The sequence below is a fragment of the Podarcis bocagei genome (genome assembly GCF_964188305.1).
Source record: "Podarcis bocagei genome assembly, chromosome: 15".
Taxonomy (NCBI): Eukaryota; Metazoa; Chordata; class Lepidosauria; order Squamata; family Lacertidae; genus Podarcis; species Podarcis bocagei.
In genome coordinates this window covers 32,770,043-32,785,510 of record NC_138141.1, presented here as the reverse complement: position 1 = coordinate 32,785,510, position 15,468 = coordinate 32,770,043, and the positions used below count along the sequence as shown (strand labels likewise).

General features: G+C 45.7%; 1 protein-coding gene across 3 annotated transcripts in view; it reads left to right on the top strand.

The window, feature by feature from the left end:
* Positions 1–15,468, top strand: part of TAF15 (TATA-box binding protein associated factor 15) — a 19,431-nt gene extending 3,963 nt beyond the window's left edge. Inside the window, exons 3-16 of one of the 3 annotated variants that reach the window (XM_081173096.1) lie at positions 1,371–1,422; positions 2,932–3,022; positions 3,109–3,220; positions 4,009–4,367; positions 4,603–4,714; positions 9,589–9,623; positions 10,279–10,311; positions 11,288–11,397; positions 12,401–12,530; positions 13,054–13,152; positions 13,365–13,452; positions 13,944–14,032; positions 14,152–14,236; positions 15,029–15,468. In XM_081173096.1, the coding sequence (XP_081029222.1) occupies positions 1,371–1,422; positions 2,932–3,022; positions 3,109–3,220; positions 4,009–4,367; positions 4,603–4,714; positions 9,589–9,623; positions 10,279–10,311; positions 11,288–11,397; positions 12,401–12,530; positions 13,054–13,152; positions 13,365–13,452; positions 13,944–14,032; positions 14,152–14,236; positions 15,029–15,068 (1,435 nt within the window). In that variant the 3' untranslated portion in view covers positions 15,069–15,468. Of the gene's footprint in view, positions 1–1,323; positions 1,423–2,931; positions 3,023–3,067; positions 3,221–4,008; positions 4,368–4,602; positions 4,715–9,588; positions 9,624–10,278; positions 10,312–11,287; positions 11,398–12,400; positions 12,531–13,053; positions 13,153–13,364; positions 13,453–13,943; positions 14,033–14,151; positions 14,237–15,028 lie in introns of all 3 variants that reach the window. The other 2 variants (XM_081173097.1, XM_081173098.1) reach the window with 2 other exon arrangements.

Below are 15,468 nucleotides of genomic sequence, written 5' to 3'. Positions count from 1 at the left end.
TCGGAACACTACTTCCAGTTTTGTGGAGCTAGTAAACAGGACTGTTCTTAAACCGAGGTTCCACTGTACAGCAGTGATGCCTACCTAATAATAAGAGGCTCGAAGTTTCAGAGAGTAGGTGTCATGCTAAAAGGATAGATTCCTTGCAAGCGTGTAACTAACATTTTGTGGAATTTGTGAAAGTGCCATTTCACATTTTGAAGCTCCTTGAACGGGCACAATTGGGGTAAGGCAGTCTTTCAAGTAAGCTGGTTCCAAGCTGTTAAGGGTTTTATATACTAACAGTACTGTATTGATTAAAATGACTGGATGGCCCCCCAAATTCAAACTTTTCATTTGGATGGCACAATTAAAGTGGTGATCTATAAAGTAGCCTCAACTGCTGTGGTTAAAATTCAGCTCTAGTCACAAAGTGTGTGCGTATATGTCTAAACAAGGTTTGTTTTATTGCAACATAGGAAGCTGCCAAACTGAGCCATACCATTGGTCCATCTAGTTCTGCATTATCTACATTGATTCGCAGTGGCTCTCCTGGGTTTCAGGCAGGAATATTTCCCACGCTTACCTGGAGATGCTGGGGAGTAAACTTAGGACCTCCCGCATTCAAAGCAAACGCTCTACCACTGAACTACGGCCCTTCCTTAATGTGAAAAAAAATATCTACATATGGTACAGATTGAATTGCAAAAATAAGCCAGACCGCTGGTCTGGTTTCAAATGCCTAAAGCTGTACAAATTGGAGAGATAAGTCTGTGCTGAAGTGATGTCTTAAGTGAAGGCGTTCTTTGCAAATTACTTCTGATGCGAAGTTGGTCCAGTGGGAAATTAGCACTTATTGATGTGCTATAAAAGGAACTCAGTAATTCCTCTAGAGCTTTCTCCTTCCCCTGGTGCCCTTCAGATGTTTTGGATTACAACCCCCATCTGCCCCAGCATGATGCAGCTTTGGTGACTGGAGATCATGGGGGTTGCAGCCAAAAACATATGGAGGCACCAAGTTGGAGAAGGCTGCTCTAAAGAGCCCAGGTGCATATGTTTTTTCCAAAGAGAACAAAGTGCCAGACCGTGTGCCACGTCTGGCTAGAAGGCATCACTAGGGATTTCCAGAGTCACTGGTTTCTATACTTTCTGCTGGTCAACAAGAACACAGTTAGGTCTCTGCAAGAACAGTTTGTGCCCTTCCCTAAACTTCATGTTCTGTGGATAATGTTTGTGTGCCAGAAGTTGGCTTTAGTTCACAAAAGCTTAAGCTGCAACAAAGAACTGCTCTTAAAGATGCTGCAGGATGCTCAGATAGATGTGAATTCTTCTTTTTGCCCCTAGGGAGGTGCTGTGTGGAAATAACACTTATCTGCCACCTTCTCTTCCAGCTACACAGGATATAGCAATCAAGGAAATCAAAGCTATGGACAGGCACCACAGGTGAGCAAAATGACCACTTTTGTGCTGCTTTAAAAAATAAATCACAGCATCAATTTTTTTATGACAGGATCATGGTGTAATCAACGTTTTTCTTGGTCCTCTTGAGAGAGATAGACAGCTGGTATTTGAGTGAACTTTGTGGGAAGAACGATCAAGTGTGACTAATAAGATACAAAAGAAAGAGCCCATTTGAGATTTAGACTGCAGAAAATATACATGTGGATTGATAGAGTGCTTGCCATTAAAAGCAAGCACGATCTCACTCTATCATGAGTTATTCCTCATGTTATAGTAGAGTGGTAATGGTAGAGTGGAGAGACACGGGTGGCGCTGTGGTCTAAACCACTGAGCCTCTTGGGCTTGCCAATCGTAAAGTTGGCAGTTCAAATCCATGCGATGGGGTGAGCTCCTGTTGCTCTGACCCAGTTCCTGCCAACCTAGAAGTTCGAAATCATACCAGTGCAAGTAGATAAATAGGTACCACTTCAGTGGGAAGGTCAACGGTGTTTCCGTGTGCTCTGGCACTCGTCATGGTGTCCCATGCACCAGAAGCGGTTTAGTCATGCTGGCCACATGACCCAGAAAAACTGCGGACAAATGACCTTGACCTGAAAGTGGAGATGAGCGCTGCATCCCATAGTTGAATTCGACTGGACTTAACCATCCAGGGGTTCTTTACCTTTACATTTCGTAGAGTGGAAAGTCCTTCCAGGCCAGCGTTGAATCTGTATCAGTGTACTATAAGGCTGATTCTCCTGATGTATAATTTATCCAGGCAACTAAGCTGCCATGCACCTCACATCACATGCAATGTCAGATATAGGGCATATGGGCATGGCTTGGCCAGAACAGCCTGTGGAGGCCTGGGAGAGGTCCTGAAGGTTCTCTGCTCCTGTGATAATTGGTTGGCGGATTGGTGCTGCCAGCTACTCCAGACTTCAGAGGGTTCTTTTTCTTGAGCCACAAGAACAGAGGTAGTCTATAGCTTTCCCTGTTCAGCCTCCTCAACCTGGGACTGATTGATGTCACAATCACATTTATATCCCTCTTTTGCGTGCACATAGCTAGGGTTGTTGGCACACCTCAGCCCTTCTGCCAAAATGGCATGAAGAAGATTTGTACCTTGCAATATAATAAAGCAAACAGCAAAACAAAATGGTGAAGCCAGTGAGTGAGGGGTAAGTAGGATACAATTATTTGGAAAATCTAAACCCTTAAAAAAAATAAAGTGGGATACCCATTTAATCTTCACAGCTGCTTAGAAGCCTATTTTGGCTTCTAAGTTATATAAAACCTAATAAATAACAGCAACGCTGTATGGTAGGTTAGGCAGGGGGCCTGTGACTAGCCCAAGGCCACCCACTGTGCCTTGTGGCTAATCGGGGAATTTAAACCCAGGTTTCCCTGCCCAAAGCATACCGCTGTAGTGGCTGTCTTGGTTTACTTCCCTGGTCTCCACAAATGTCTGTGGCCTGACTTCTCTTTTGCCCTCTTCCTGTTCAATTGCAGGGCTATCCTGGCTATGAGCAGAGTGGGGAGAGCTCCTCTTATGGGCAAAGTTATGGAGGCTATCAAGGAAACTATGGACAGACCCAGACAGGTTTGGCTGAGCATGCTGACATTTTTGTACGTGTGCACTGTTCAGGGGCAACCGTTTACCTAAAGCGTTCCCTGTTGGATCTTCAGGTTACGGGCAGAGCGGCCAGCAAGGATATGGGGGCTATGAAAATCAGAACCAGAGCTCTTACAGCCAGGAGTCTTACGGCAGTCAGGGGCAGCAGAAAGAGCCATCAGGCAGGTAAGGAGACTGACTTGTTTTGCCTGAACCTGATAAAAGTATGTCACTAATTTAACTACTAACATCCTCCAGCTACAACTGCTGTAAAGTTCTCTGTGTTGTGAAGCAGTGAAAACTTGTAGAAAGATTGCATTGGCATCCTGATTGGGGGGAAAGGGGGGATTCAGATTAATTCTGGCTTTCTTAGGCTTTTGCTGGGCCAATTTATATGCCTGCAATGAAATCTCTATTGTTCTCTGCCAGTTTCGGGGGGCAAAAATTGCTGGTGTAGATTATTGGCTGGGTGAGTTAAGCTGGGATTCTGCTTGTCGTTACGATATAAGAAGAGATGATTGTGGCCGTCCAGGAATTAGTCTTGATGGGGTTGGTTGAAATTGGGCTGATAGAAATTGGAGATTTTTAAGCAGAGGTTGGATGATCATCTGACAGTGATTCTTCAGCAGTGGTTCCTGCATTGTAGTTCAGTGACAGGGCATCTGCTCTATGTGCAGAATGTCCCAGGTTCAATCCCCAGAATCTCTAGGTAGGGTAGCTAAAGACTCTCTGTCTCAAGCCCTGGAGAGGGGCTGCATTTCACGGTACACAGCAGTGGGCTAGATGAGCCAGTGCTGTGACTGTATTGAGCAGCTTCCTGTGCTCCAGATGCCAAAAAAGTGTGCTATAATGATCTGAGTTGCCTTTGTCTTGACTGCCTTGGAACTCTGTCCTGCATATGAATTGTCAATAAGCCGACGAAACTTCTGCACATTTCGGTCATGCTTCTTCATCAGTTTTCTCCTCTGCTTCAGCAACAGGACTTCCTACGACCAGAAGTCCAACTATGGGCAGCAGCCAGGTTCATATAACCAGCCCTCAGGTTACAGTCAGCCACCAGGGTCCTATGACCAACTGTCCGGTTACAGCCAGCAGCCGAAGCAGTTTGACCAGCCGTCGGGCTACAGCCAGCAGGGACAGCAGCAAAGCTCGTACGACCAGCAATCAGGTTACAGCCAAAACCGAGGCTCCTATGACCAGCAGCACGATTTAGGGCCACAGCAAGGCTCCTACAACCAGAAGTCCAACTACGGGCAGCCGCCAGGATCGTATGGCCAGAACCAGCCGTCCTACCAATCCCAGCAGAAGGAAAGCTATGGCCAGAACATGCAAGGTAAGCCTTGCACAGCCTGCCCAGAAATGTTTAACGAAAGCAGCATCACATGCTTCGGTAGCCTATAATCCTCCAGGGTCACTTAGGCCACATTTACACCATACATTTAAAGCACTATGATACCATCATGGCTTCCCCCAAAGAATTCTGGGAGCTGTAGTTCATTAAGGTTGCCTAGTTGTTAGGAGACGCCTCTTGTCTATCAGTCCACAGTAACTGCTTTGTAATTCTTCAGATGATCGTCGTGAGAAGAGTAGGTATGGCGAAGACAACAGAGGCTATGGTGGGCCCCGAGGAGGTGGAAGCAGGTTCGATTCTGACAGCAGAGGTCCGATGTTGGGCTTAAGGTAAAGGATTTTTACTCTAGTAGCTGCAGAGGTTGTATGTGGCTGCCTCTCCCACTATTTTTCAGGCTTGCTTGAGTGGATGCTCACGCAAAAACCTTTGAGCCTTTGAGATTTGAAGGCAGTGGATTTTTTTCTTCTTCAAGCACCCTGTGATGGGTACTGCCTGAAAACTGGACAGAATTGGTGTGAATAGCATACAAACCAAGATTCTCCAATGTAGAAATGGAATCTCTTTCTGCAAGATAAAATAACGGGGTATCATGAGACACCACCAGTGCCTGTTGACCAGTAGGATCCAGCCATACTTTCAGCAAAGAATTCGGCTACACTTGATGGTTCATTTTAACAAGGGAGGCGGGCAATGATTCTTCTCAGCTGACAGGTCCTTCACCTTTTAACAGCACCTTGGCCTGATTGTACCATGAGAAAACTGTCAAACAGCTGTTATAAGCCCTGTTCAGGCATTTATGACTTAAATGACTCTAGTCAGGGTCCCTGGCCTTACCCTGCCATTCTTCCTTGCCAGCCCCATTGCCCACAGTATTTGTGGGTCAGCAATCTAAAGTGTGACCTTGATCGTGCCAGGTTTAAAGTCACATGGGGAACCTATGTCTGTTTTCCGCCCCTGCCCCCATGCATGGACAGTGAGCGCTCTGGGGTGAGGTCAGTAAGCATTGCCCCACAGTTGTAATTGTGCAAGTCCTGAAAACCCCAGCAAGGCTACGGCCACCGGAACAAGTTGAACTAGGTTTTTTTCTGTTCAGTTGGCGACCCTGGTGGGCATTGAGCTGAGACACCCATAAGCTTGGGCCTAAGCTGGGATTGGGTGCCTGGTTTCCCCCAGGCCCAGTTCATAATGTCATGCCAGCTTTTCTCCCCATTTTACACCTCAGCAAGCCAAATGGATGAACACTCTTCCTTAGGGAAATGACTTAAAGTTGAGCATACAAGCCCTGGCTGTTGTGTTCTTAAGGCTATATCAGCATGATTTAGTCAAGCAATTCTGACTATTAAAGACAGCATGATGTCAAGCGATACTGAAAATATAATTAATAGTTTACTATTGTTCATGATTAGCAAGCATTCCCTTAAATTATGTTAGCAGCTAAGATTCTCAAACCCAACTTAGGATGGTTGATTTCCAGCTTGATGAAGCTCCGTGAGCTCTGTGGAGTATTTACGGCAGGCAGGGATATACTGGCTTTCCTGCCCAGACAGAAGGGATTCTCTGCTTGTCTGTGTGGCTGGCTATCTGTGGCCAGTTTCTTACCAGAGCAGAGTCTAATAAAAGCAGGCTTGTCACATGGCAACTTCAAGACAGTGCAGGCTATATCTACAGTGCTGGAAGCCGCCTCATGAAGCAGTTTGTGTGAAGCCAGTGATGGGCAATAAATGTTTCCACATTGCTAAACAAGATTTGCAGTGGTGGCTGCTCTTCCAAAGAGATTGGAATATATGTGGGGAAACCTGAGACCTCTCAGTAGCTCCACTCCATACACACCTCTAATGCTTTCCCTTGGCTGGAATGTGTCCTTTAAATTGTGGTGAATATTCATGCTTTGGTGAGGGATGAAGAGAGGTTTGTGTGTGTAGAAATGTCTGGCTTTAATGTGGCTGGAAGGTACCCTGTTTCCCAGAGGTCCACAGCCTTCTTGCTCCCATTCTCTTTCATGGCTGCTTATTCCCACGCTTGCTACCATTAGCATGTGGCCCCTGGGATGTTGTCCATGAAGGGGTGCAGCTTTCTAGCTGAGAAGGGTTCCCTGCTGCTGGAATGCAAGCTTGCATCTAGACAGGCCATGATGGAGAGAGGTAGCATGCCTGTTGAGATGTGACAGGCCGAAGCTCAGGTTGCCCATTGATGCTTGTGTAGGAAATAGGATTAGGGTTACAGGACTCTTTCCAAAACACATCCTTTCCCTCAGCCAAACCCCATCTTCCCCAGGCCACCCCCTTCACCAGCCCTGCATCATACTCTCCTTGAATGTTTTTGCCTGACTGGAATGTGTCCCTGAACTCTTGCTTGCCTGGGTGGGGGATAGAGAGGGGTCTTGGTGTCAAAAGGTACCGTCCAAAGGTAAAATGTACGCCTGTTGTTTCACTCACTTTTGCCTTTGCCCTGCCCACCGCTGCCATTTTGCTCCTGGAGGGAATGTGGCCCTTGGGCAGAACCAGTTCCTTCACCCTGGCCTTTGGTGTTCCACCTGCCTTCTCTGCAGCTGAATCTCCTGGCCACCAGGCTCAGGGAACCTGGAGCTTTGCAGATGTTCCTGGACTGCAGCTCCCATCATCCCTGACCATTGTTCATGCTAGCAGCGGCAGACTCTCCCCCCCCACACACACACACCTTGCTTTAAATTATGCACTGATGAATCCCTTTACCTGCAAATTCCGGAGTTAAGTACTGGCTTACAGTTTAAATTTAAATAAGAATAAATAGTGTGCCACTTGGTGAAATAGGTCCCTACCAGTCAGGAGATAAGGAACGTTGGTTGTGCTTTGCGGCCCCATGGGACTGCCACTGGTTGGAGTCTTGTTTGGGTGGAAAGTGAGAAGGCACCAGCCCCACTTAAGGTGATGATGGAAGAGGGCTTTGCCTTCTCACTCCCTCGGGGCCTCAGGTTAAAGTGTTTGACAAGCCCTTGTGGGAGCTTAAGCTACGAAGTGCGGCTGGACAGAAACCAGGCGCTGCTACTTGAGGGCAGAGGAAGAGTGTATTTTGGTGACACAGAAAGGAAAGGGCAGTGGTTCAGAAGCGCTTGGCTGTAGCTTGCTCAGGTTCAGAGTGGAGGAGTTGGGTGGGTGGGTGAGTGCGTGGCATAGCTGAGTGCAGTAGGTCACAACTATTAAAATAACCGTCTATAACTGGATACAATTTCTGTTGTGTGTCAGTATCTCTAAATATAAACCTTCTCTGATGTCCAGCAAACCTCACTGGCGTTCTAGACTTTTCGGCCACATTCACACCATGCATTTAAAGCTCTATGAGACATGTGTTTAAACAGTCCTGGCTTCCCCCAAAGAATTCTGGGAGCTGGAATTTCTTAAGGGGGCTGAGAGTTGTTAGGAGGTCAGTTTTCCCCTCCCACAGCTCCCTGTGAAAAGGGAGAATTGTAGCTCTCGGAGGGGAATAGGGGACTCTTAACAACTTGCAGCCCCCATGACAAACCACAGCTCCCATAATTATTTTGGAGAAGTTGCAGCGCTTTAAATGTATGATGTGAATGAAGCCAATCTTTATTATCTCTTACTGAGAACAATTAATTTTTTTTGCATTTACTTGGATCTGGATATACTCGTATTTTTTTTAGCAATTTGAAAATCTGAATCCTGTTTTTTAAAAAGCAAAAGAAAGCCTCCAGATCTTGGAGAGGGGCAGCCATAACATTCCCAAACTGATATGACAGCCCTGTGTTTGGTTCCAAACGTGACCTCTCTGTTTATAAGACTTGGAGTCATTCTTGCAATGCAGGGAGGCTTGAATGAGAGCAAAGGTTGGCGTTCTGAAGCTTGTTCCCTTGTTCCCTTCGCATATGTAAAATAATTCCCAAATAAGGAATGAGTCTGCTCATGACTGTAGGTCAGTCCTTTTGTGTGTGTGAAGCATCTCCTGGATTGGAGTTTAAAAACTGGATGTATTTTTGGGCCTAGGGTTTAGGACCAGAATTATTTATTTATTTGCATTGTTTTATCCCACCCTTCCAATGCGCTCTGGGTGGTTTACAAGCTTCCCCTCCCTCCTTTTTTTATCCTCACATCAGTCTTATGAGTTAGGATAGGCTGACAAATACTGAGCAGCCTCAGCCTGAGACAGAATGACTGACCCATGTTCCCGGAGTGAGCTTCATAGGCTGCTGGGGCTTTGAACCTATATATCGAACCTAACCCAAATGTTGTGCTGCACAGTTAAGAATGCAGATTTTATTGGAAGCCAGAGGGTGGCATTTCTCCAAACTCGTGAAAGGCTGTCCTTTAAAAAAATGAGCCAGAGTATATTTTACCCCACCCTTCCTGCCATGAGTTCAGGATGGCACAGAGAACTTCCTCCTCTTGTATCCTCACAACAACCTTGTGAAGAAGGTTAGGTTGAGAGGGAGGCTTGGCCGAGAGTGAACTTCATGACTGATGGAGATTTAAGCCCAGGTCTTCCTTGTCAAACAATGTGACTGCTAGTCTAGAATAACTGCTGTTAGCCTAGAAACAGTCATCCCCTCTCTCCCCCACCCCCGCTCATGCATATGCACACCCACACATTTTTTGCAATTACTCAAGCATTCTCTCTGGCTTGTGCCCTTGTGAATAGAAAACTGCATTATTCTTTATTTCTTTATCATGCACCTGCTGTCTATATAGTGTGCATAAACTTCTGCAAAGGACAGATCAGACCTTTCCCCTCAAGCGTGTGCACAATTAAAAATATACACACCCCTGCCCCAAAACAAAACCCCATGATCAACCAGTCACAGCAAATAAACTCCTTGGTCTGAACAGAACTCATGGTTTGTTTAGGACAGAGCTCAAGAAACAAACCCAGTGGGATGGTGGCTGCAGCTCTGGTCTTCACATGCACACCTGTTGAGCGCATCCCAGGTGTAAATGGCATCTTACAAATTACTGCTGGGATTTGGGGCTGCAGAAGTGGGCCTGGGAACACCTGCATACCTACCCTATTCTCTTAATCAATGAGACTAACAAGAGCTCCAGAGCAGGAGCTGAGCATGTGTTATTTCTTGCTGAAGGAGTGTGTGCCAGTTCTTAGGGGACGCATTCAGCAGCTGCACGGTAACATTCAGTAAGTGTGGCTTTTGAGCCCTTGGGCTCAGGGTGTAGAGACTTTAAAAGAAGGAATCACTTCTTCAATTTTTCCTCTACAGTGGTGGTGACCGAGGTGGCTTCAAAAATTTTGGTGGTAAGTGCTGAGCATCGGAAATAAAACATTTCAGTGGAAATTCCACATTAAAAGGCCAATAAATAAATAAATAACAGTCTTTAAAAGCCACCAAATACCATGTTCCATTAGAAGCATTTTATTTTTTGTTGTTCTCTTTGTTTTCCCTCTTTGAGCTGAGGCTGGTGCGTACGTGTGCTTTAAAAGAAAAAGAAAAAAGTTGCTCGTAATAATAAAGTTAAAAACCAGGATTCCGGTTTCTTTTCTCTTCCTTTTGTCCATTTGCATGAAAGGATTTTTTTGTTGTTCCTTTCCTTGCCACTTAGTGGCGCGTAATGCAAAATTCTGCTAAGCAAAACCTACCAATGAGAGAACAGTCGCGGCACACGACTTGAGAATGGCCATCCAGGACCCACAAGATGACCCCCCACCCCATAAAACTGGGTGGCAGATGCCACAACCTTCGGTTTAAAAAAAAAGTGTGACCAGTTTTCTTCTTGGATGCACCTTCCTTCATTTTTAATCATCTCTTCTAAATCTTGTCTCGGCTTAAGGGTTGTTGCATATACCTTTTCATTAATTCAGAATTCATTTACGTTGTCAGTTTGTGTATCGTCAGGTGTTGTTGTATTTTTGGCTAAAATACCCTTTGGTTTTTCTCTCAACCATTTCTCAGGTCAGAGGGATTATGGGCAGAAGCCAGACACAGGTAAGCACATCAGCATATAGCTCCACAGCCTTCTGTAATTTCCTTCACTTTCAAGGGTGGCACACAGCAGTCTTCCTCTTCAACGGGAAGGTGCACCAGTCTTCTTAGGTGCTTTATGTTTAGCCTGGCGAAGAGAAGACTTGAGAGCTGATGTAAGAGGCTGTCACATGGAAGATGGAGCGATCCTGTTTTCTGCTGCTCTAGAGGGTAGGAAATGAAATATCCTTTATTAGGCATAGCAAACCACACATTATCAAACAAACACTGTATACAAATTGTGTAAATACGAACTCAACATAACAAAGTTTGTCCCAGTCAGATCTTTAACTCCAGATAAAATCAATTTGCATAAATAATGCAATACAACACTACCACCTCACCGATCAATTAAGAGCCTCTAAATCTCTTTATAATGGCCTAGTCTTTCTGCATGGACAGCACTCAAAAATTCAGCCACTATTAAAGTAATTTGATCATTCCTGTCCGAGAGCAGGTCCCGAATTGTTAGAGGGTAGGATCTGAACCAACTGATTCAAATGACAGGAGTGTCTGACTAAACATTGGAAGAACTTTCTTAGGGTAAGAGCTGTTTGACAGTGGAATGAGCTCCCTCAGAGGGTGGTGGACTCTCCTTCATTGGAAGCTTTAAAACAGATTTTGTATGGGCACCTGACAGTGATTCTTCAGCTGTGGTTCATGCATTGCATGGGGTTGGACTAGACGACCCTTGGGTTCCCTTCCGACTCTACCGTTCTACTATTCTATTTCCTAAACTTAAAATGATTAAGTTCTCTGACACAACTTCCCCATATACATGCAGAGCTTTCCATACCATAGTGGGCTGTTGCCGATGAGCCTTTCAGATGCAGTGGTGACTGTTCTGACTTGAGTAGTCTTGGAAATCTGTTCCTTCTAGCTTGGCCCCTGCAGAAGTTATTTCAGGTTCTAAAATAACTCTGGCTCCTCTGTGATGTAGATTCGGAGTCTGACAACTCTGATAACAACACCATCTTTGTACAAGGACTGGGAGATGACGTTTCAACAGATCAAGTTGCGGAGTATTTCAAGCAAATAGGTGTCATTAAGGTGGGTGATGTAGTAAAACTACTTACCAGAGAAACCTGGTAAGATTGTGGGGATGATGCCGTTGAGGCAGGTGGTAGTTCATAACAAAATCCTCAAATGGATAAAAGCAAGGTACGTCTCCTAAAAAGGATGACCAATCGGAAAACTGAGGCATTTCAGGTTTCTGATTGGAGCATACTTAAGGCTGGACTTGGTGGGTGTCCATAATTGTAGGGCAGGCATCAGACTTATTCTTTACATACAACACCTTGGTGTTGGTGCCTTAGCTGTCTGAATTTGGTCTCTGACAATCTCAGGAAGTCACTGGCATGGTGGGTGTAGGAAAGCAGCTGGCTTTTCTGTCTTGAGTCCAAGAAGTTAATTATACCTTCCCACTTCATTCCCTAACTCTCATGGATTCAGCTAGAAGTTACTCTTGTTCCTGTAGGACTTGGTGGTGATGAACACTTGTTAACCAACTCCCCAAATCTGTCTGGGTTTCCCCCCTTCACTGTCACTTGGCCTCCGTTTTTGATGGTGCAGTTGCTTGCTGGATCTCTGCCAGTGGAAGTTCTTAGAGTGAAAAGACCAAAAGATTAGTGATCCAACATCCTGTCCATGTGGAGACCCATCACCTATTAGCCTCCGCTCAAAATTTTCGCTTGTACCAATGTGCACATCCATTGCAAAAACATGGCTGTTACATGTTTGCAGATATATATTTGATGTGTGGGTGGGGATTCACCCCTCTACACCCAACAGCCTTTCTCTAGTTGCTGGTGCCCCAGAGCAGGAGGTGACAGCCTTCTTAGGTCAGTGGCACATTTTGGAAATTTGAGAGAGTGCCATGGGCACCAGTCACATAGTTTGTGGCTTAATCTGCCATGTCTAGAAGATCAGAGAAAGCCAGAACCATAACACTGTGGGGTCCTGCCCCACATTAGTCCCCCACCAACAATGCCAGACACAGCAGTTCTGTTATATGGAGGGTGACGACAGGCCTTTCTCTCTTTTTTCTTCCCAGACTAACAAGAAAACTGGCAAACTCATGATTAACCTCTATACGGACAAGGATACTGGGAAGCCAAAGGGCGAAGCGACAGTGTCTTTTGATGACCCACCGTCTGCTAAGGCAGCCATCGACTGGTTTGATGGTAAGACTGGCCGCCTTCCTCTTGGTAGCCAGTGCATGATTCCCCTCCTCCTTTTTATGCAGCAGTCTTAAAACAACTAAGATCAAGAGTGAGGGGGAACTGGAGACTTCTTTCACAACAGGATCTGGAGAACTCGTGGCCTGTTTATTTGCCCTGCTCTCTCTCTCTCCTTTCCTGACTCAAAGGTTATTGTAAGCACCAACTAGCTTAACTTTATAGTACAACATCTCACATTATCCACAGCCAGCACTGCCCATGTTCGAAGGATGGTGGGATTTGTAGTCCCACAACATTTGGGAACCAAAGGTTGAGGAAAGCTGCCTCAGATTTTTGGAGCTGGTTTTTTTTGGGAGGGGGTGAGAGCACAGGGAGTACATATCCTCAGGCAAGTAACCAAGCTTTTAGCCATCTCTCCTAGGATCTGTGATGGAAGGTTTCTTTTTCATTGTTGTGCCTGAGCAGCTGTGGATTTTTCTTTCCTTCCTTTTAATTTTTTAAAAAATATTATTATTATTATTTGCAGGAAAGGAATTTAACGGCAGCGTTATCAGGGTTTCCTTTGCAACCAGACGGCCTGAATTCCTGCGAGGAGGCAATGGAGGTGGTGGCGGCAGTCGCCGAGGTAGGAACAGAACCGCCTCCCCGGTCATATTTCCATGTGATCCAGAGGTGCTGTTATTTCGAGACTGAGCGTGGGAGCAACTTTGTCCCCCAAATCTCTTTTTGGCTGTCCCTCTCTCTGAAGCAGGGAGCAGAGGCCATTCTGATGCTTTTTGGCTAAGTCCTACCCACATGTGTTTCTTTGGTTTAACTGCAGTGTATTTGTGACGGCAGGTTCCCGAGGAGGGGGCTTCGGAAGAGGCGGCGGCTTCCAGGGCCGAGGCGGAGAACCCAAAAGTGGCGACTGGGTTTGCCCCAACCCGTAAGTTCCTATCCTTAGGCCTGTATCTGAATAAAGGCTTCATCTTCTTCCATGTTGGAACATAGGAAGCTGCAATGCAAGCTGAGCAGCATAGGGTATCTGTGGCCCTCCAGATGTTGTTGAACTCGAGAGTTGCATCATCCCTAACCACTGGCTGGGGGCTGAGTCCAGGTTAGGTTGAGAGTGAGCGACTGGTCCAAGGTCACCCAGTGGGCCTAATGGCCGAGTTTCAACCCTGGTCTCCCAGGTCCTAGCCCAGCCAGGACTCTAACCACTACACCTCACTGGCTATTATTTTTATTGCATTCTGTTTTATTGATGGTATTTGTAGTCTGCTCCTCATATGTTTTCAGTCACAGGGCTGGAAACAAAAGTAATAAAAATAAACGCAATATACAAAAATCGCAACAACACAATTTAGCATTTCCAAGTCTCCCCCTCTAAAAAATCCAAAGCACTTTCTAAAGCGCATGTTTCCTTGTTTCCTTCAGGAGCTGCGGCAATATGAATTTTGCCCGTCGAAATTCCTGCAATCAGTGCGATGAGCCCAGGCCGGATGATGGGCATCCATCAGGAGGAGGTGTGTAAAAAACAACAACCCCAAAGCAAACCATAACACCAGAAATGGGGTGGGGGCAGGATGCCACAGCTTGGAGAAAGTGTTCCCTTGTGTTGCTCATCTTGCTTTCCCCCCCACAGACTTCCGGGGCCGGGGAGGCTTTGGAGGCGACCGGGGATTCAGAGGCCGCAGAGGCGGTGGCTTTGGCGGAAAAATGGGAGGCCGGTCAGTGCTGAATTTATTTACTTATTAGAATGGCCAAAGGGCATGTTAGATCTGGGATTTACCCAAATCAGTATTCCCCATCATTGCGTCTTTGGCCACATTCACACCCTACATTTAAAGCACTACGATACCACTTTAAACTGCCAGGGCTTCCCCCTCCCAAAGAATCCTGGGAGTTGTAGTCTCTGAAAGGTGTTGAGAGCTGTTAGGAGGCCCCTGATTCCCCCTTACATAGCTCCAGTTTCCCATAGTTCGCTGAGACGAGGGATTGATTGTAAAACCAACCAACCCCCAAAAAGCAAGTGTTTTTCATAGAAAAAGCTACTGATAAAAATGAACAAGCTTTAAAAAGAAGTAGACACAGTAAAATGAACAGTTTTAAAAACAAAAGTGTTATGTCTAGATAGGCCACAGGTCAGGAGATGCTGATGATCATGATGATTTGTTACCTGCCCTTCACCAGCAGGTCCTGGAGCGGGTTGCAACAGTTTTAAAATTCAGAGTTAAAGCAGTTAAAACATACAACACCCACAAGCATAGGTTGGATCCTGGAAATGCACATCTCAGGAGTCAAAGGCCGGAGGAAGGAGATGAGAAAAGGGAAGTTCTTTGGAAAGGTCAGGCTTGGCTTAGGGTGCCTTGGCCACAAATTTACACCTGGCCCACTGAAGCTGTCCAGACTTTTATTGCTTGCAAGGGTGCCAGCCAGGTCCAGGTGGCTGGTTCTAGGGTGCAGTCACTGGACAGGAAGGTATTCTGGGTGAAAAAAAACCTCCTTTCTTTCTCTTCCAGAAATGACTTCAGAAGCGATCAACGCAACCGACCCTACTAAGAACAGCTGTGAAGGTCCCTACCCCATCTTTCTGACGGCGTTTCACAGCAAACTTTGCTGAGTTTCGCCTGCTGCTTTATACCCCGTATGGCCTCTTTTGGATAGTGGAATTAAATGTGAAATTGGATTTTTTTTTTATTTGGCGGGAGGGAACTTGGGTCAGATTCCTCCCCCTCCTTTTTTATTTTACTTTTAAAGCAAGTCCATCAAAATTTTCATCTTCTGATTTCCATTATTCCCCCCTTCCCCCCCCCCAATTCTCCATCACCTAAAAAAAAGAAAAGAAGGCTCTCTCTTCCACGGGCTGTTGAAAAAAAGAAGGAATGAAATTGTAAAATATTTGCCAAAAATCTGACATGTTTTATAATTCAAACAATAAAAGCTGATTGTTTATTTGTGA